At 40.6% G+C, this 22,834-nt stretch overlaps 1 protein-coding gene across 4 annotated transcripts in view; it reads right to left on the reverse strand.

The window, feature by feature from the left end:
• The window catches only part of UGGT1 (UDP-glucose glycoprotein glucosyltransferase 1), a 246,306-nt gene that overhangs the window by 23,421 nt on the left and 200,051 nt on the right, over positions 1-22,834 (reverse strand). For all 4 annotated transcript variants that reach the window (XM_066345928.1, XM_066345929.1, XM_066345927.1 and 1 more), the window contains 6 exons: positions 18,436-18,538; positions 17,566-17,645; positions 16,223-16,412; positions 12,018-12,176; positions 11,424-11,509; positions 8,598-8,682 (listed from right to left, as the gene is read on the reverse strand). In XM_066345928.1, the coding sequence (XP_066202025.1) occupies positions 8,598-8,682; positions 11,424-11,509; positions 12,018-12,176; positions 16,223-16,412; positions 17,566-17,645; positions 18,436-18,538 (703 nt within the window). The remainder of the gene's footprint in view (positions 1-8,597; positions 8,683-11,423; positions 11,510-12,017; positions 12,177-16,222; positions 16,413-17,565; positions 17,646-18,435; positions 18,539-22,834) is intronic.

Genomic DNA, 22,834 nt, shown 5'->3' on the forward strand with positions numbered 1-22,834 from the left:
TTTTTATTTGTTTCTTTATTTTTCTTCCACTTTGGTACTTTTATTCTCTGCTTGTCTTATTCTTTTCTCTTCATCTTAAACTACATTACCCATAAGTGTTACATTTCCCATTTCTTTTCTTCTTCCTTTCTCTCCATGAGGGTTATACTCCAAAACCCTTAACTTTCTTTTAATTTTTTTCTCTTTTTTTTCCTTTTTCTTTTTTCCCTATTTCTTTCTTCTCCATCTCTCTTGGTTTCTTCTTTTCTCCTTTACTTTTCCTCTCATAAGATCCTCACTCACGAACAAATCATTTTATTTGAAATTCAACTTTTTCTTGTGGCATTTTGGGTGCCTTTTACTTCGCATTTTAACTCATTAGCATTCTCCCAAACCCTAGCTCTCCATTCTATCTAGTTTTTGTTCCACTTAATAAAACAGTATTTTTTTTTCTTGTTTCCCTCTTATTTCTTTCATTATATCTCTTAGTCGACCATCATTTACAAGCAAATCATTTTATTCTTATCCAAATTTTATACTTTTTTGCATTTTGTAGGTCCCTACCTCCTTTTTTGCCCCTTTATCATTTCTCCCCAACTCAGGCCCTCCATTATAGGTAAATTTTGTTCCATTTAGTACAATATAATTCACAGTTTTTCACAATCTTTTCTCAAAGAGGAAGAGAAAAAAAGAACTAATAAATTTTTTTTTACTTTATATATTTTTTACTTTTTATTCTTTATTAACTTTCATTAGTGTTATTAACAAAACCACCCTCAGATGCCATTAAGAAAAAGGAAATCGAATATCATGGATACAAAAGACAGAGATGTAGCACAGATAGATGAGAAAAAATTGATGAAAAAAAATTTAGGCCCTGGCCGGCTGGCTCAGCGGTAGAGCATCGGCCTGGCGTGCGGGGGACCCGGGTTCGATTCCCGGCCAGGGCACATAGGAGAAGCGCCCATTTGCTTCTCCACCCCTCCACCCCTCCTTCCTCTCTGTCTCTCTCTTCCCCTCCCGCAGCCAAGGCTCCATTGGAGCAAAGATGGCCTGGGCGCTGGGGATGGCTCCTTGGCCTCTGCCCCAGGCGCTAGAGTGGCTCTGGTCGCTGCAGAGCGACACCCCAGAGGGGCAGAACATCGCCCCCTGGTGGGCAGAGCATCGCCCCTGGTGGGAGTGCCGGGTGGATCCCGGTCGGGCACATGCGGGAGTCTGTCTGACTGTCTCTCCCCGTTTCCAGCTTCAGAAAAATACAAAAAAAAAAAAATTAATAGATTGGGAACCTTAGAGTTAAATGACAGAGAATTTAAAACAGAAATCCTAAAAATACTCAGAGATACACAAGAAAACACAGAAAGGCAATTTAGGGAGCTCAAAAACCAACTCAATGAACAAAAAGAATATATTACCAAGGAAATTGAAACTACAAAACATATCAAACAGAGATGAAAAACTCAATTCATGAACTGAAAAACGAGGTAACAAGCTTAGCTAATAGAACAGGCCAGATAGAAGATAGAATTAGTGACATAGAAGACAAGAAACTTGAGGCACAACAGACAGAAGAAGAGAGAGACTAAAAAATTTTTAAAAATGAGAACGTTCTACAGGAATTGTCTGACTCCATCAAAAAGAATAACAAGAATAATAGGTATATCAGAAGAAGAGAGAGAAAAATGGAATGGAGAACATATTCAAACAAATTATAGAAGAAAACTTCCAAAGCCTGTTGAAAGAACTAAAGCCTCAAATTCAGGAAGCAAACAGACAACCGAGTTTTCTTAACCCCAACAAACCCACTCCAAGGCACATCATAATAAAACTGGCACAAACCAACAACAAAGATAAAATTCTCAAGTCAGCCAGGGAAAAGAAGAATACAACATATAAAGGAGGCCTATTAGATTATCATTGGATTTCTCAGCAGAAACTCTACAACCTAGAAGAGAGTGGACCCCAATATTTAAAGTTCTGAAAGAGAGGAACGTCCAGCCAAGAATACTATACACATCAAACTCTCCTTAAAATACGAAAGACAAATAAAAACATTCACAGATACAGAAAATATGAGGGAATTTATCATCAGAAAACCTCCACTTCAAGAAATACTAAAGGGGGTTTTCCAACCAGATAAAATGAACAGAACAAAACAAAACCACAAGTAAAAGCTCCACCAAGAACACAATAAAACCAATTTTAAACTGTGACAACAAAAACAAAAAAAAAGGGGGGGGGAGGACAAAGATTAACAGTAGCAAAGGACGATGGAGTGCAGAAGCACTCATCAGATAGTGTACTACAATGAACATGGTAGGTACCTTTTTCATTACTTAATGGTAAACAACCCCGAAAAAACCACAGAAGCACATGACTTAAAAAAGTACGCAGCAAAGTACTCAGAGACAAAAATGGTCATTTCATAATGATTAAGGGGACACTGAATCAAGAAGACATAACAATTCTTAATATATATGCACCAAACCAAGCAGCACTAAAATATATAATACAGCTACTGACTGACCTAAAAACAAAAACTGACAAAAATATAATCATACTTGGAGACCTTCAATACAATGCTGATGGCTCTAGGTCATTCATCCAAACAGAAAATCAATAGATACTGGCCTTAAACGAAACACTAGAGCAATTGGATACAATAGACATCTACAGGACATTTCATCCCAAAGCTACAGAGTATACATTTTTGTCTAGTGTACATGGAATATTCTCAAGAACTGACCATATGTTGGGCCACAAAAGTAACATCAGCAAATTCAGAAAAACTGAAATTTTACCAAGCGTATTTTCTGATCATAAAGCCTTGAAACTAGAATTCAACTGCAAAAAAGAGGGAAAACCACAAAAATGTGGAAACTAAACAACATACTTTTTAAAAATGAACGGGTCAAAGAAGAAATCAGTGCAGAGACCAAAAGATATATAGAGACAAATGAAAATGACAATACGACATATCAGAATCTCTGGGATGAAGCAAAAGCAGTAATAAGAAGGAAGTTCATATCACTTCAGGCCTATATAAACAAACAAGAGAGAGCCCAAGTAAACCACTTAACTTCACACCTTAAGAAACTAGAAAAAGAAGAACAAAGACAACCCAAAACCAGCCAAAGAAAGGAAATAACAAAAATCAGAGCAGAAATAAATGAAATAGAGAACAGAAAAACTATAGAAAAAATTAATAAAACAAAGAGCTGGTTCTTTGAAAAGATCAGCAAAATTGACAAGCCCTTGGCAAGGCTCACCAAGGAAAAAAGAGAAAGGACTCATATAAACAAAATCCAAAATGAAAGAGGAGAAATCACCACAGACATCACAGATATACAAAGAATTATTGTAGAATACTATGAAAAACTATATGCCACCAAAATTCAACAATCTAGAAGAAATGGATAAATTCCTAGAACAATACAACCTTCCTAGACTGAGTCATGAAGAAGCAGAAAGCCTAAACAGACCAATTTGAAGGGAGGCAATAGCAAAAACTATTAGGCCCTGGCTGGTTGGCTAAGTGGTAGAGTGTCGGCCCGGCATGCAGGAGTCCTGGGTTTGATTCCTGGCCAGGGCACACAGGAGAAGCACCCATCTGCTTCTCCACCCCTCCCCCTCTCCTTCTTCTCTGTCTCTCTCTCCTCCTCCCGCAGCCAAGGCTCCATTGGAGCAGAGTTGGCCGGGCGCTGAGGATGGCTCTGTGGCCTCTGCCTCAGGTGCTAGAATGGCTCTGGTTGCAACAGAGCTACGCCCCAGATGGGCAGAGCATCACCCCCTGGTGGGCGTACCGGGTGGATCCCGGTTGGGCACATGCGGGAGACTGTCTGTCTGCCTCCCCGTTTCCAACTTCAGAAAAATACAAAAAAAAAAAAAAAAAACCCATATAAAAACCTCCCCAAAAATAAAAGTCCAGGCCCAGATGGTTATACTAGTGAATTCTATCAAACATTCAAAGAAGACTTGGTTCCTATTCTACTCAAAGTCTTCCAAAAAATTGAAGAAGCAATACTTCCAAACACATTTTATGAGGCCAACATAACCCTCATACCGAAACCTGGCAAGGACGACACAAAAAAAGAACACTACAGACCAATATCTCTAATGAATACAGATGCTAAAATACTAAACTAAATACTAGCAAATCGAATACAACAATATATTAAAAAAATTATACATTATGATCAAGTGGGAGTCATCCCAGAATCTGAAGGATGGTGCAACATACGAAAAACGGTTAACGTAACACACCATATCAACAAAACAAAGAACAAAAACCACACGATCTTATCAATAGATGCAGAAAAGTATTCAATAAAACACAACACAACTTTATGTTTAAAACACTCTACAAAATGGGTATAGAAGGAAAATATTTCAACACGATAAAGGCCATATATGATAAACCATCAGCTAATATCATATTAAATGGCATAAAATTGAGGACTTTCCTCCTTAAAATGGGAACAAGACAGGGTTGTCTACTCTCTACACTCTTATTTAATGTGGTGCTAGAAGCTCTAGCTCAAGCAATCAGACAAGATAAAGAAATAAAAGGCATCTATATCAGAAAAGAAGAAATAAAGGTTTCACTTTTTGCAGATGATATGATCCTAATACATCGAAAACCCCAAACACTCCACAAAAAGATTACTAGAAACAATAAACCAATACAGTAAGGTCGCAGGATACAAAATTAATATACAAAAGTCCATAGCCTTTCTATAGGCCAACAATGAAACATTAGAAAATGAAAAAAAAAAATCCCCCTCATGATTGCAATAAAAAAAATAAAATACCTAAGAATAAATATAACAAAGAATGTAAAGGACCTATATAATAAAAACTACAAAGCATTGTTAAGGGAAATTCAAAAAGATACAATGAAATGGAAAAATATTCCTTGTTCTTGGATAGGAAAAATAAATATAATCAAAATGACCATATTACCCAAAGCAATATACAAATTTAATGCAATTCCCATCAAAATTCCAAAGACGTTTTTTTAAAGAAATGGAAAAAAAAATCAGATTTATATAGAACTATAAATAACCCCAAATAGCCAAAGCAATCCTAAAGAAAAAGAACAAAGCTGGAGGCATTACAATACCTGACTTCAAATTATACTATATATTATAGAGCCATGACAATCAAAACAGCATGGTATTGGCAGAAAAATAGACACTCAGACCAATGGAACTGAATAGAAAGTCCAGAAATAAAACCACATATATGGGGTCAAATAATTTTCCATAAAGACTGACCTGTGGTGGTGCAGTGGATAAAGCGTCGACCTGGAAATGCTGAGGTCGCCAGTTCAAAACCCTGGGCTTGCCTGGTCAAGGCACATATGGGAGTTGATGCTTCCAGCTCCTCCCCCCTTTTCTCTCTCTGTCTCTCTCTCTCTCCCTCTCTCTCTCTCCCCCCCTCTCTCTCCTCTCTAAAAAAATAAATAAATAAAATAAAAAAAAAAATAATAATTTTCGATAAAGGGGCCAACAACACACAATGGAGAAAAGAAAGCCTCTTCAACAAATGGCGCTGGGAAAACTGGAAAGCCACATGCAAAAGAATGAAACTCGACTACAGTTTGTCCCCTTGTATTAAAATTAATTCAAAATGTATCAGAGAGGCCCTGGCCGGTTGGCTCAGTGGTAGAGATACGGCCTGGCGTGTGGAAGTCCCGGGTTCGATTCCCGGCCAGGGGACACAGGAGAGGCGCCCATCTGTTTCTCCACCCCTCCCCCTCTCCTTCCTCTCTGTCTCTCTCTTCCCCTCCCGCAGCTGAAGCTCCATTGGAGCAAAAGATGGCCCGGGCGCTGGGGATGGCTCCTTGGCCTCTGCCCCAGGCGCTAGAGTGGCTCTGGTCGCGACAGAGTGACGCCCCAGATGGGCAGAGCATCGCCCCCTGGTGGGTGTGCCTGGTGGATCCCGGTCGGGCGCATGCAGGAGTCTGTCTGACTGCCTCCCCGTTTCCAGCTTCAGAAAAGTACAAAAAACAAAACAAAACAAAAAAAAACCCAAAATGAATCAGAGACCTAAATATAAGACCTGAAACAATAAAGTACATAGAAGAAAACACAGGTACTAAACTCATGGACCTTGGTTTTAAAGAGCATTTTATGAATTTGACTCCAAAGGCAAGAGAAGTGAAGGCAAAGATAAATGAATGGGACCTACATTAGACTAAGAAGTGTTTGCACAGCAAGAGAAACTGACAACAAAATAAACAGACATCCAACTAAATGGGAAATGATATTTTCAAACAATAGCTCAGATAAGGGTCTAATATCCAAAATATACAAAGAACTCATAAAATTCAACAACAAACCAACAAACAATCCAATAAAAAAATGGGAAGAGGACATGAACAGACACTTCTCCCAGGAAGAAATACAAATGGCCAACAGATATATAAAAAGATGCTCATCTTCATTAGTTATTAGAGAAATGCAAATCAAAACTACAATGAGATACCACCTCATACCTGTTAGATTAACTATTATCAACAAGACAGGTAATAGCAAGTGTTGGAAAGGTTGTGGAGAAAAAGGAACTCTCATCCACTGTTGGTGGGAATGTAAAGTAATACAACCATTATGGAAGAAAGTATGGTTGTTCCTCAGAAACCTAAAAATAGAACTACTATATGAGCTAGCAATCCCTCTACTGGGTATATACCCCCAAAACTCAGAAACATTGATATGTAAAGACACATGTAGTCCCCATGTTCATCGCAGCATTATTCACAGTGGCCAAGACATGGAAACAACCAAAAGCCCTTCAATAGATGACTGGATAAAGAAGATGTGGTACATATACACTATAGAATACTACTCAGCCGGCCCTGGCCGGTTGGCTCAGCGGTAGAGCGTCAGCCTAGTGTGCGGAGGACCCGGGTTCGATTCCCGGCCAGGGCACACAGGAGAAGCACCCATTTGCTTCTCCACCCCTCCGCCGCGCTTTCCTCTCTGTCTCTCTCTTCCCCTCCCGCAGCCAAGGCTCCATTGGAGCAGAGATGGCCCGGGTGCTGGGGATGGCTCTGTGGCCTCTGCCTCAGGCGCTGGAGTGGCTCTGGTCGCGACATGGCGGCGCCCAGGATGGGCGGAGCATCGCCCCCTGGTGGGCAGAGCGTGGCCCCTGGTGGGCGTGCCGGGTGGATCCCGGTCGGGCGCATGCGGGAGTCTGTCTGACTGTCTCTCCCTGTTTCCAGCTTCAGAAAAATTAAAAAAAAAAAAAAAAAAAAAAAAGACTACTACTCAGCCATAAGAAATGATGACATCGGATCACTTACAACAAAATGGATGGATCTTGATAACATTATACGGAGTGAAATAAGTAAATCAGAAAAAAACTAAGAACTGCATGCTGCCATACATAGGTGGGACATAAAAACGAGACTAAGAGACATGGACAAGAGTGTGGTGGTTATGGGGGCGGGGGGGGGGGGCAGGGAGGGAGTGAGGGAGGGGAAGGGGAGGGGCACAAAGGAAACCAGATAGAAGGTGACGGAAGACAATCTGACTTTGAGTGATGGGTATGCAACATAACTGAATGACAGGATAACCTGGAGATGGTTTCTTTGAACATACATACCCTGATTTATTGATGTCACTCCATTAAAATTAATAACAATTTATAAAAAACAAAAAAGAAAAATGGGCATAGAACCTCAAACAACTGTGTAGAAAATACAGTCTGAATACAAATACAAGTATGAGTCACCTAGCTAACAGCTAGTTACAAGTGCGGCCAGCATGAATTCTATTAGGAAGAAGCCATGTCATGGCATGGCTTTCCGTAGGAATTTACTACACTGAGCCCTGGTCCACAGTGCAGGGGTCATTTGTTCAGCCCAGACACATGTGGCCTGCTTTAAATTTTACCATGTGTAAGAACTGTGGGTCAGCTGTTGGCCACCACAATAAAGTGAATTGTAATCTTTTTGCTGGGGCCTTGCCTTCAATTTGTAAAAAACATAACGTCTGTGAAGCTTGATAAAGCAAAGTGTAGTAAAACAAGGGGTGCTTGTATTCACCCCATAATACCTTTTGAATTTAAGGCACTAGGAACTTTAAAATTCTGAGAATAGAAAGAAGTGAGAAGAATTACATGATTATAACTGTTGTCAAAATTTTCATTGACATTCTTCCCAATTTTCTGAGAATAAAGTCATCAATAATAATGTACATTGTGGCTACATAAACCACTACCTATGAGAACATCTTACCTAACATAAGACTTGTACTGTTTGTTGAGATTGTCACATTTAGGAAAGACATTTTGCATTTAAAACAGCGTTCCTATAAACACCACAGTGAAATTCCAAAGACCTCTTTTTCTTTCCCCCTCAGCTTTACTGAGACATAACTAAAAAATTAACATTGTATAAAGTTAAGATACACAGTGGGATGAGTTTGTATATATATATGTATTGTGAGATGATTACCACAAATAAAGCATTATTACTAGAGTTAATACATCCATCAACTCATGAAGTCTGCCACTGTTTTCAAAATACACATTTTTAGATAAGAGCTACCGAATACCAGAATACTGCTACTTTTACCAACTATAAAGGAGTGGCTGTGTTAATACAGCAAGCTCACCTTCACTTTGATGATTTTGCTCTTAAAGTTACTAAGGACAACCACAACTTCACCTGCCTCAGAGGGAGAGTCTGTCCCGTCATGGCTGAGAAAGAAAAGGGAGACAGTAAAACGGACATTACAAATCACAGCTCTTAAATGCAGCAAATGCTCTAACATCAACCCACCATGCCTGCCCATCATTTTATCATAAAGAAGTTTTTCATAACAAAATATTTTTTCACTACCTGCAGGAAGTCCCTTCAGGGTACACAGAAGCATTTGTCAAAATCTCTATCCTTCGAAAGGGGGGAGGGCGCTGTGAGGAGGGGGCAAGGGAGATGTTGAGGGGAATACGGGGGAGGGAGGATGCTTTCGGGGCGACATTAGAATCTATGTAAACACAATAAATTAAAATTTAAAAAAATCTCTATCCTTGAGCCTGACCTGTAGTGGCACAATGGATAAAGTGTTGACCTGGAATGCTGAGGTCACTGGTTCAAAACTCTGGGCTTGGTTGATCAAGGCACATATAGAAGTTGATGCTTCCTGCTCCTCCCCCCTTCTCTCTCTCTCTCTCTCTCTCTCTCTCTCTCTCTAAAAAGAATAAACTCTTAAAATCTCTATCCTTTAAACATTTAGCACTCCAGTAAGTCAGAGCCTCAACTTCCTTTGTGAGTCCTGACAACCTGCTATGGGATAAACAAGGGCCGCCTGGCCCAGACACAAGAAAGAAATGGCAGCAGCTGCACACATCATCCCTTGAGCTACACCCTGGCTCTGCCAGGTCCTGCTATGACCTGGGCACCAGCAGCACCAACTCTGGGACTCACTGGAAGCTGTGGAACCCCTTTTGGAGGCCTTGAACATGCAGAGGAAAAGCCGGGCCCTCGGGGCAAAGGAGGTGCCACATCAGAGAACATCTGGAGCACCCTGCATTGGTCATTGTCTGTTGGGCCAGAGCGAGATCTATGGTGCAGCCAATGCCCGGAATCTGTGCACCTTCTTAGCCAGTCTGGCCTGCCCCAGGGACAGTATGACGGGCTACCCTGTAAATGTCTGCCTGGAGGAGACATTGCTCTGCTCATGACTCCTTCGTCCCAAAAAGACTGGGCTGATGACCAAAGGTGCTTTGACCTCTCAGGAGTGGCCTCAATGCAGGGAAGGTAGTCTGTTTTGGAGTTCTTACGTAACTGGGAAGTGAGCTGTGCTGTCTTGAGGCCCTGGGTAACTCAGGCTGCAGGTCTAGGTCTGTAGTCCTGCTCATCATAAGATATCTTGGGGCTGTTCTGTGGGTAGGACCCAGAGATATAGGGTAGCTGCTGTCATCAGCTGTCATTTCTGATAGGATCTACCACATGAGCAATGCCTGTTCTTTCCCTGTCTTTTACTGCAAACTGGTAACACACAGCTTCCTTGCACAGCTGTGTGTGGGGAGGTTCTTCCACCATGCACCTCCATAATGTCTATATCTAGGATAGGATGTGTCAGCAGTTGGCCTGTTTGATTTAAATGTTGATTTGCCTCAACAGAGCTGAGTTCGGTAGGGTGCTCATGGTTCTGCCATTCACAGACCTTTCCTGACTGCCACTTGACTCCCCTGGGCATGCTGCTGCATGAAGTAATGCTGGCATCACAACCTCAGGATCTTCCAGAGCTGCCAGGGTCAACTGCTACTGGAGTGTCTGGGTGTTGGGTAGAAGGAAAGCTCATTTGTGCAATGAGCCTAAAAGGGGCAAGATGGGATCAGATCAAGGGCTCTGTTCTGGGGTCTCTGTGGGAGGACAGAGCAGTGGAAGAGGGATGTGGTGCGCACAACAGTCCCCCCGCCTCTCACAGAAGTTGAGCTAACTCTTCTACAAAATTGGTTCAGAAATTGCTGTCTTGTCAAATTCCTAGCAAAAAGGAGTTCAGCATTATCTTAAGCCTCTTCTGTACTTCTTGAAATGTTTCTATGGATAGATCAAAAAATCCCCTTCCCCGACAGCACTCTGGTTTGGTGAAGATGGAGGGAAGGTGAGGGAGTAGCCTGGATTCTTCTCCATGGTCCTGTGTAGGAGCTACACTCACCGCTAGAATGATCGTGGAGCCTCTAGTCTTGCCTTTAGTAGCTAATGAACACAGACTTGTTTAAAAAACTATAATGCCTTGGCCCTGGCCGGTTGGCTCAGCGGTAGAGCGTCAGCCTGGCGTGCGGGGGACCCGGGTTCGATTCCTGGCCAGGGCACATAGGAGAAGCACCCATTTGCTTCTCCACCCCACCCCCTTCCTCTCTGTCTCTCTCTTCCCCTCCCGCAGCCAAGGCTCCATTGGAGCAAAAATGGCCCGGGCACTGGGGATGGCTCCTTGGCCTCTGCCCCAGGCGCTAGAGTGGCTCTGGTCACGGCAGAGCGACGCCCCGGAGGGGCAGAGCATCGCCCCCTGGTGGGAAGAGCATCGCCCCTGGTGGGCGTGCCGGGTGGATCCTGGTTGGGCGCATGCGGGAGTCTGTCTGACTGTCTCTCCCCGTTTCCAGCTTCGGAAAAATACAAACAAAACAAAACAAAACAAAACTATAATGCCTTAAAAATAAAACTAAAATATTTGTATAAAGAATAAATGGAACTGGCATGAGTCTAAAATAAAGTGATACCTGACCATACTTATTAGTGTTAGATAGCATTACTATCCAATTATACCCAGATAATTCTTCCATGTTTAATTTCCTGGAAAAGCACTGTTCTCATTATACATATGAATATAAATTAAATTTATTTTCCTTGGCTCACTGCCAGTGTAATGTTCAATCTGAGCTGATGTTCAGAGCAAAGTGCTCTGAAGAAATGTACCTGCATCACTTATTCCTACCTGTAGATCCTATAAATATCTTCAGAGCGTCCCTTCCTTAGTCGGAGAATCCAAGCTCCTGGGTTGGCCTTTAACTGAAAGTAACCCTAGGACAAAAAGAAAAGATAAACTTTAGTTCTCTCTGAAACATTAAAATGCTGTTTCTGAGAGAGTAACTCTTTTTTAAACTATCAGTTGCCTATATTTTAAATAAGAGCACATCAGTGCAACTCAAAAAAACCATCTACATATTAGAAATGCCAGCAAAATACCAGCCAGCCAAACCAGGAAGCCAGCCCTTTAGCTGTAAAGAATCAATTATGATGTGTGAGTGAGCTGCACGCTTCCAACAAAAGAAAAAGAGCTGTCAGCTCACATGCAGTGTGTTTTCAGGGGCCAATTTGGTTCAGAGCAGATTTTAGCATGTTTTCATTTACAGTGACATGTAATTACAATCTATAAATTTAACTAAACTTAGGATTTTTATATTGACCAAATTTAGTTAATCATGAATCTTAATCTCATTCATGTTCAGAATGCTAATTGCTCCATCATAAACTGCAGTGCCCAAATTCACATGACTCAATATCACCATCAGGAGCACTGATTACTTACCAGGTTGGCCATAACGATGGTATCCACAATGACCAGGTTGGCTGAAGTTCCTAGTGTGAACTGCAGTCCTCGTGGAGGCTGGCCTGTGGTGATATCATAGCAGTGACCTTCAAGTAAAAGGTACTCCAGCTCATACTCAGCAGCCACTATGCCGTCTACCTGCAATGTCATATTAAATCACTTGAAGACTACTTAGCAACAAGAACAAACTACATGCAACAATATAGATGAATCTGAAATGCATGTGCTAACTGAACAAAGCCAGACATAACAGATGACATACCGTATTGTCACATCTATAAGAAATTTTTAAAAAGGGCAAAACTAACAAAGTCGATCAGCAGTGGCTTGGGGCCAGAAGTAGGGGAAGGACATTGGCTGCAAAGGGGCACAGGTGAGCTTGAGGGAGAATGGAATTCTCTGTAACTTGATTGTGTTTATAGTTAAAAACAGCACACAATTTTTAAGACACAAGTGGGTTGAAAAGAAAGTAAAAAAAGACCTAAAAATAATAAGGAGGTTACTCTAAAAGTACAGATGAGAAGATAAGATTCTAATCTAAAAAGGTAGCATAGGGAAAAGCATATAAAATAAACTGCCAGAAAAAAGACAATCCTACAAGGATCAGTTTACAAGAGAAAACAGAGAGGTGATGAGAAAAATCCAAGAAACATCAGAGAAAAATACTGTTCTAAATGCAATGTCCAAAATGCACCAAAGGCTCCCTACGGGCATAGAACCATCCATGCTCTACACCACCTGGTGAAGGTGTCACTGAGTCCTTGTAGAAATGTAACTGCAATGTCTTGGGGCAGCTTGGATTTAGCTAATTAGTTTCTATCCAAGGACTGGCTTGTCACTGTGGAATGGAGAGAAACTAGAGAAAGCCTGAAGGACAGCAGCAGAGCTCTGAAGATAGAGAAGAAACCCTGCTTGCATCTGAGCCTGCACTTCCTCTCAGTGCTCTGTAGTGCTCTTTGTGGCTGTTTTATAATCTCTTCAACAAGTTGGTTCTTCGAGAGCAAAGACTGTATCTTCTGTTTCTTAAGAATATGGTGGATAGGATTGGGGTGGAGAAGAAGGCAAGTGTGTATTCACACATTCTTCCCTAACTTAGGACCTAAAATATCCTTCTTAAAGAAACTAGAGTTGTTTAAGCTAATAGTGGGAAAAAAAAAGACAAAAATCTTTTTAAGTTCCTGGTATCCCAATTCCCAAGAAAACAGAACCAGGAAACAGGCTCCAATTATAGTAGGAAATACTGAAGGTAGACACAGACAAATGTCTTACAAAGGAAGGAGACTCTGAGAAGCTTTACTCCTTGAAAGTAAAGACCGTGTCTTTTCATATTTTGGCTGAAACACTGAGCCAGGTACAGAGAGTAAGGGCTGTGAAGGGCATCAGGAAAATTATATTGGTGACGCTTGATCTCTGAAAGCAGATTAGGGGAAAGAACCACTTACTTTAGAGACTCAAAATACAATTACTTGGAAATAAACAAAATAAAGAACAAAAAAATAGAGAAATATCAATGAACCCAAAATCTGGTTATTTAAAAATATCAACAAATTGACAAACTTTTAGCTAGAATGACTCAGAGAAAAAGAAGAGCCAGCTTACTGAAATCAGCAAGAGGACAAGAGACTTCTCTGTTAAAAACGCCATAAGAAAATGTCATCAATAACTGTATAACAAACAGATGACCTAGGTTGGATGAATAATTCCTAAGATACAAAAGCTCCAGAAACTGACATGATGAAACAGAAAATCTAAACAGACCTTTAACAAGAGATTGAATTTAAACAATGCATAAATTTTCCAATTAAGCAAGAAAATTAACAAAAGACATCCAGTCTAGAAAGAAGGAAATAAAAAATACCTCTATTTGCAGAAAATATGATTTTATATAGACTTGCATACACTAAAAACTACAAGATGTTGTTGAAAGGAATGAAAGACCTAAGTAACTGGAAAGACAGTCCATATTCATGGACCAGAACTCTATATTGTTAAGATGGCAAATTTTCAACTCTAGGGATTTAATACATTCCCTATCAAAATCCCAGCAGCCCTTTCTACAGATAGTAACAAGCTGATTTCAAAAGGCCAAGGACCCAGGATAGCCAAAATGATATTGAAAAAGAAAAATAAGCCTGACTGGTGGTGGTTCAGTGGATCAAGCGTCAATCTAGGACACTGAAGATCCAGGTTTGAAACCCTGAGGTTGATAGTTTGAGCGTGGGGTCACTAGCTTGAACAAAAGATCATTGACATAACCCCAAGGTCACTGGCTTGAGGCCAAAGTCACTGTTTGGCTTGAACCTCCCAGTCAAGAAACATATGGGAAGCAATCAATGAACAACTAAAGTGACACAACTACAAGTTGATGCTTCTCATCTCTCTCCATTCCTCTCTCTAAGAAAAACCACAAAAACCTCAAACATACCCATTTTCAAACACATTACAAAGCTATAGTAAATAAAACTGTGTGGTACTGGCTTAAGGATAGACACACAGATCAATGGAATAGAACTGAGAGTCTATTAAACCTTCATATTTAGGATTAACTGATCTTCAATAAAAGTGCCAAGACCATTCGATGGGGCGAGACAGTCTTTTCAACACATTGTGTTGAAACAACTGGATATACACTCTAATAATAGAGCTAACATCTGCACACCACAGAAAAATTAACTCAAAATGAATCAAAGACCTGTAAGAGTTTAAAACTTTGAAAGTCTTAGAAGAAAACATAGAAGCAAATCTTTGTGATCTGGGTTTAAAGAATGGTTTGTTAGGTAGAACATCAAAAGCACATACAACAAAAGAAAAAAAATAGGTAAATCAGACTTCATCAAATTTGAAACATTTGTGCTTCAAAGGATATTAGCCAGGGAAGTGAAAAGACAGCCATGGAATGAAAAATACTTTTTTGCCAATTATATTTGATAAGGGAGTTGTATCCTGACTATATAAAGAACTCTTAAAATTCAACAAAAAGACAAGCAATTTTTTTTAAAAAAAGACAAATGATTAGAATAAACATTTCTCTGAAGATGATAAACAAATGGCCAATAAACACACAAAAAATGTTTAGCATCATTTGTCACTGGATCAGGAATGGAAAATGGTACAGTCACTTTGGAAAACGGCTCAGCAATCCCTCAAAACATATCATATGATATAGCAGTTCCACTCCTAAGTATACACTCTTAAGAGAAATAAAAGTACATCTAGCAAAACTTGTACATGAATGTCCATAGCAGCATTAATCATAATAGCTAAAAGATAGAAACAACCTGTCTATCAATGAATGGGTAAATGATATATTATGTCCATATGATGGAATATCATAGGGTAATAAAAAGGAATTAAGTACTAATACATGCTGCAACAAAGATGAATTTTGAAAATAATTTAAGGGAAAGAAGGCAGTAATAGCCTGACCAGGCGGTGGCACAGTGGATAGAGCGTAGGACTGGGATTCAGAGGACCCAGCTCTGAAACCCCAAGGTCACCAGCTTGAGCGAGGGGTCGCTGGCTTGAACGTGGGATCATAGACAAGACCCCATGGTCACTGACTTGAGCCCAAAGGTCGCTGGCTTGAACAAGGGGTCACCTGCTCTGCTGTAGCCCCCCTCCCCATCAGAGCACATATGAGAAAGCAATAAATGAACAACTAGTAAGACTAAAGAGATGTAATGAAGAATTGATGCTTCTCATCTCTCTCCCTTCCTGCCCATCTATTCCTATCTGTCCCTCTCAGTCTCTGTCACACACACACAAAAAGAAAGAAGGCAGTCATAAAAATATGATTCTATTTAGATGAAATGTCAGAACAGGCAAATCTATAGAGAACAGAAAGTAGATTAATGGTGGCCAGGAGGAACAGAGAGTGATTGCTAACGGGTACGAAGTTTCTTTAAGGGGTGACAGAAACATTCTAAAATTAGGATAGTGATGATTGGCTGCACAAATCTGAATATATTAAAACTAGAGAACTGTACATTTTAAAAGGGTGAATTTTATAGTATGAAAATTAGATCTAAACAACGCTGTTATTTTTAAAAATATAATTATGCCTGAATATTGATGTCTCAAAGGCCTGCCTAGGCTGTGACCCAGTCTACCTCAGGCAGAGGCCATCAGCACATCTAAGGCAGGTTCTACATGTGACTAGCTACTTGGAGCAATGTTATTCTTACCTCTTCTAAGTAAATATTGTCCAGATCATACGGCGTTCTGACAGACTCTACCATCCAACTCTCAGGGGTATACAAGTTCAGAGTGAACAGAGGAGACTGTGGCATATCCAAAAATTTGGCTATTGGACCCTTTGCAAAACTATTGTCTGAAGTGAAAGAAATCTCTGGTTCTAAGACATAACGGTAAAAGCTGAAATTAAAAAGAAAAATGTTAGTTTTTTAAAAAATACAACCACAGTACTTGAGATCACAGTTAAACAACTGGCTTGTAACAAACCAAATCTGGAAAAGTTTCCTACCAGGTTGGGCAAGTGTTTCCAAAACTGTCTGGCAACTTAACTAAACCTCCTGTGGTGGTTGCAGATACAAGAGAGGAGTCTGAGGGACAGGACTGAGAGGGAGGTCACCTGTCCTAAACTGTTGTGCTATTTGCTGCTGGGGTCATAGGCGTTTCCTGAGTGTCTGCCTCCCTTCAGTGAGAAAAGGTCATTTTTCTCTTATAAAGGTCTAAATCAGGGGTCCCCAAACTTTTTACACAGGGGCCAGTTCACTGTCCCTCAGACTGTTGGAGGGCCGCCACATACAGTGCTCCTCTCACTGACCACCAATGAAAGAGGTGCCCCTTCCAGAAGCGTGTGTGGGGGGGGGGGGTAAATGGCCTCAGGGGGCCTCATGCAGCCCGCGGGCCATAGTTTGGGGACGCCTGGAATGGTAACTGGATTCTCAGGTGGGCCTGGAAAACACTATATGTAACAGTTTAAACATATTTCAGTACAAGGACAATGGTGGAAGCTGGGAAATCCCTTTCAAACACTGTTTCAATTCAGTTAGACTCTAACCTATAGAACACAGCACATTTGGAAACTAGGAATTTCCTGTAGCTCCAATGTGTGCTATGCTATTACTATTAACTGCTTTTTATATCTTTTTTCATAAATGACCATTTCAAAGCTGAGAGAGCAAGGCTGCCCTCCTTTCAAGACACAGCACTACATGCAGATGCATCTCAGCGAGACTCCAGCTTAAAATAACTGCTCTTCTTTTCAGGTGAAAAAGTACAGACAAGTCTTTCCTCACCACAGCACATTTTATCAGCAAGGTCAGTTTAATAGCTACATTAATCCAATGAACTAAAACTAGAGAACTACATAATTCTGACCACAAAGAAAGACAGACAAGCACCGTGCAGGTCACCACCTAAACGCTCCCACGCCCACAATAAGTCCTTAGAGCTTCTGATTAGAGTAGAAACTGAGCAAAACTAAACATTCTGTAAATGATCTTTTCAAATATGACGACCCATCACACCCAGCTTTCAGATTTTTTTCAATTGCTGATCTTACCTTTTTAAAGGCATATCAGAAAGCTTAGACTGGCAGTTCATAAACACTCGTAGATGCATGTTGATGAGCTGAATTAACACCTGAAAAAGGAGACCAGAAAACAAAACGTAAATTTGTAACTTGACACTGAGTTAAGAGAGAGAACATTTTTTAATATCTCAAGAAAAGACACAGACTCTAGTGTACAATCTAAATCACACGTACACATACATCACTTGGCTAGAACACAGGAAGTGGGCCATTGTAAATGACTGCCCCCACGCAAGTGATGAAGCAGCAGACAGATAATGGGTAACAACACTCTGTACAAGAAAAATTTTAAAGATTCATCAACGCAGCTTACATATATGGTATGCAAACACACTACATATATAAATACCCACAAAAAGGGTTAGTTAATTACGTATACTTCATTAAGACTTTGTCTTTACAATGCAAAACAAAAAGTTAAATCAACTGTTTTAGGCAGAGCTCTTTTAAAACACTAATTTTATACATATAGAAAAGACATGCTATTTATAAAAGTGAAAAATGATAAAACAGAATTCTTTTACCTTTTTACTTCTTCATCGTTATAAATTAAAATATGGCATAAATCAATTTAATTCAAAGACATTTTGCTCTGAATAAGGATAATTTCTTTCTTCATTACATAAGCTAACCAACCAAACCTGTACCAACCAAGGCTATGAAGCTGTTTTCAGAGTCACTCCCAATCTATATGAAGAAATTAGCATGCCCCAGAGGCCTCATGGGGTTTCCCAATGCCCTCTGCAGATAACTAAGAGAACAGTGACATTCTCAGAGAACCAAAGGGCATGTGGTCACTTCAGATAAAGATGACTGTACTGCTTCTGTGGCTGTCCTTACCAAGAGCAATGGGGCAAGTCTCTGTGCTTCTCTGGTGACGGGGTCGACGACAGCCACAACATCAAAGTACGTTTGTCCTTCTTTTGGGCTCAGTTTAACTGCACTACAGAGATCAAAAGATAAAACATTAATCTGGAGGACAACAAGGAACAAAGTTAGTTTCTGCAGCAGTGGGGACAGGGCAGGGTCCAATATAATCATTCAGCTCTCAGCATTTCAGAACAATTTCAGCTCTAGAAAAATAAGGCTCCATGATGGTCAGCTATGTGACTGTGTCTACCAAAGAGTTTACAGAACCCTCTAATGACTCAGTGTCACTGAAAATGGACTGACAGAGTGTGTTGAGAGGAAAACTGCTAGAAACTATTTATCCAAAACCTGCCCAAAACTTCTGATGTCTATTGTTGATATTTACAGAATATTAAATATGCCAATTTTTATTTCTTGGCTACAAAGGTATGAAGAGAAAAAAAGAAAATCATCTTTTATATAATAAAAGGAATTTAACCCTTTGAGTAGTGAGATTTTTTTCATGCTCACTGACCCCTAGGAGTGAGGTGTTTTTTTTTTAATGAAATTAGTTCCAGTTTTATTAACTTAAAATCATGTTTTTTTGTTAACTAACTTATGGAAACAAGAAGAACATACATTTGCCTTTTTTTAATGTTGCCTTACACATTTTTAAAATAAATTGATCATAGTCTGGATGGTCAGGAGGCACAAGGATGTACATAATCGTTCGTACTACTCAAAGGGTTAAGAAATTACGGAAAATTTGCAAGATAGAAAAAGAAAATAAAGAACCACAAAATCTCCCCATTCCTGCCCAACTGCTCTATGGCACGTCCTGTGTAGCCCTCTTCACACACCTGCGTGAGACCAGCCACACCTACGGAGCAGTCCATTCTCCCTGTCCACATTATCTCATCATATCAAACAGCCTGAATGAGAAGTAGTCATCTGTTTACCAAGTGAAACTGCCTTAGTTTACTTAAGCCATTCCTTACTGCTGGACATGTAGATGGCTTTCAACCCATATATACCTCTGTACATCAGCATTTTTTATACGAAGGCATTGGAAATGTCTTTAGACTCAACAAAGTCCTAGACTTGAGATTACTGAGTCAGAGAATATAAATATTTTTGGGACTACTATGCACTATCAACCATGTTTCCTGAAGAACTAAAAAATTTACAAAGCCAAGAAATGAACTTCACCACATTTTGTCAGCAATAAGCTATGCGTTATCGCTGACAAAAAAACAACAGCTGTTAGGTTTCAGTTCGAACCTCTAGGGTTTCCAAGGCATTTTCCTGTATGCAGGTTCCAAAGACATAGCCTCCTTCTAAAGTCACATGGACATAGATGACTTGGCAGAAATATGAGCCTCTGATACATTTTACAAAAGAATATGGTTTAAAAAATATATTCAATTGTTTAAAAGCATCATTTAAACCAATAGTATTTACCTTTGCTTGCTCTGAATATTTTGTCGGAGACAGGCTGTAAACTGACAAAATTCTTATAGCCTAGGGCTTAGTTTAAGACTAAGCTCTTCCCCACACCCTTCTAACACTAAGCTCTTCCCCACACCCTTCTAACACTAAGATCTTCCCCACACCCTTCTAACACTAAGCTCTTCCCCACACCCTTCTAACACTAAGCTCTTCCCCACACCCTTCTAACACTAAGCTCTTCCCCACACCCTTCTAACACTAAGATCTTCCCCACACCCTTCTAACACTAAGCTCTTCCCCACACCCTTCTAACACTAAGCTCTTCCCCACACCCTTCTAACACTAAGCTCTTCCCCACACCCTTCTAACACTAAGCTCTTCCCCACACCCTTCTAACACTAAGATCTTCCCCACACCCTTCTAACACTAAGATCTTCCCCACACCCTTCTAACACTAAGCTCTTCCCCACACCCTTCTAACACTAAGCTCTTCCCCACACCCTTCTAACACTAAGCTCTTCCCCACACCCTTCTAACACTAAGATCTTCCCCACACCCTTGACTGTTGCATGGTGGGGGGTGGTGCACTCTTATGAGGATTCCCGTTTATCTCTCCGATGTGTGACTTTGTATCAGAAACTTCCTCATTTGCAGATGACTCTGCACTATATAATAAAGCAGATTGGGGGCTTTGCTTTGGCTCTTGCAAGCTATGGGCTGTACAGAGACTTCCCGCTCCCATCCTTTTTCTCTTTGAGTCTATTTCTTCATTCCACATCGTTCTCACTCAGGACCTGGACAATTACTAGCCACACTGGTTCATGGAAATATTTGAATGCAGTTTCAATGCTAACCACTACTGTTACGTGAGAACAAACAGAACATAATTAATGAAACAGGGTAACTGCGATTTAAATGGTGATGGAGCATATTTCAGCCTTCAGTGCTCTGGAAACACCCATCAGAGCGGCTCTATGACAGCACTGTGGCAGACCAACCGCTCCAGCCAAGAATTACTGCAATACCTACAGAATGTTCCCAAGTATGGCTCCAAACCACAGCTCCCAGTGTCAGCTTCGCCTGGGAATTTGTAAAAACAGACTGTCAGGCCCTACCCCAGAACTACTGATCAGAAACTCTGGGGCAGGTCTGCTGTAAAGGCAGTAGCCATGGCCATCATCAAAGCAGCCCAGCCCATGCAGGTTCGCATTGGATTCGGGCAGACGATAAAGAAATAGCGGAGCCAAAAACTGATGGGCCATAGTCTTTAATTCTAGCTTGCACCCGGTGGGCAAGTAAAAATACACACTGGGCTCCAAAACCCAGTCACATTCAGTGCTCACAAAGCCACTGACTTATCCGAGTTTCCTAGAATCAAAGGTTTCTAGCTCACCAGCCTTATTCTCCTCAGTTCCCCATCTCCTTCCTTATCCCAGATACAAACTCTACACAAACTGGCATCTCACTCGGCATTCTGCCATCTTGGTTGCTTCTCCTGGCCTATTCCATGTGGCCTCCTTCCGCTGCTGGCTCTACTCTCTCTTCTGAAGATAATCTCAGGAACCAAGAGCCCTAACTCTCGTTCTGCCCCCATTTTATATTGTAGAAATCCAAACCCTTAATCCAATATACATAATAGGGAGGTCTCTAATACAAAGACACTTCTGAGGCATGATTGGATTGTACCGCCCCACATCAAAAAGGGTAGGAAAGGCTTAATCCCAAAACCAAGCCCCAGGCTACAAGGATTCTGCCTGTCTTTAGCCTACCCCAACACACATTAACATCACCTGGGTGACGGCCTCCTCGTGTTATCTTTAACAAAGTGAGTATAATACATTTTATCTGCCCAACATCTGCGCATCAGCATTTTAACAAATAGGTTAAGTATGAGAATTACTGCCTTCAACTAATTTGGACTTCTGTGTGACTCTGAAAGTCCAGAAGTAAAAGCCTATTAGAGAATAATAACATGGTGCAAAGTCTCACAAAGGGGACAAGAAGAGGAGTCCCTAAGAGTCTTCTGAGAGAGGCTTGCCCAGGCAACAGCTAGAACCCTGGCACTTTGGGAGAGTTCTGACACGTTCCTGTTCTGTGCTAGGTAACCCCCAACAGGCATACCCAGAAACTGACTCTGTGAGGCCTTTTAACCACCACCATCACCCTATCTTTGTGACAATAAAAAAAAAGGGCAAAACAAAAAACAAGAATAGAGTTATACTGGTGTAGAAATGTAGAACAACATATACAAACATATCATGTTTAAAAATACTCGCTGTGTAGGTCAGAAAAAAAGACCAGAATAGGGCCAAAAGAAAGCTACAAAAGACTATACTTTCAGGGATCATTTCCATATAGTTTGTTACAAGATCTAGGGCTTATACACACATTTTTGTCAGGTGAGTGGAGCAAAGGTCAAAGAATCTAGTGCTTTGCCAATCTCAACGTACACAGAAGGCACGGTCAGTGAGCAGGTTCAGCTGGGACTAGAGACCGCATTCCCGGTAATCCCCAAGCAATGCCCCTCAGTTGTCCCAGAGACTGTACTTTTAGGGCAAGGGTACAAATAAACAATAATTCAGACCTTTTTGTTTCTTGAAAAAATAAGTAACTTCTGCTATAAATAAAGCAAATACTCATTTAACTAATATAATCCCAATACGAAAAATTTCTCTAATTATGATTTAGAATTTGTAATTAGAGCATTTTAATTATATATCAGACTCCTGGAGAAAGGGGTGTTCTACAAAGGGAAGAGTTCTTGCTCAGATTTACTACCTTGGCCACAAAAGACAAATGAGAGGTCTGGTTAGTTAGGAAATATGTTTCCTGCGGCAGTAGCAAGACAATCAATTACTCCTGAAAGCAGACTTAGTGAGGAGAGGATGCGTGCTAACGGGGAAAATCCAACTAGGGTTAGTAGCAAGTAGAAACAAGTTTT

This window comes from Saccopteryx leptura, chromosome 7 (genome assembly GCF_036850995.1).
Source record: "Saccopteryx leptura isolate mSacLep1 chromosome 7, mSacLep1_pri_phased_curated, whole genome shotgun sequence".
Classification (NCBI taxonomy): domain Eukaryota; kingdom Metazoa; phylum Chordata; class Mammalia; order Chiroptera; family Emballonuridae; genus Saccopteryx; species Saccopteryx leptura.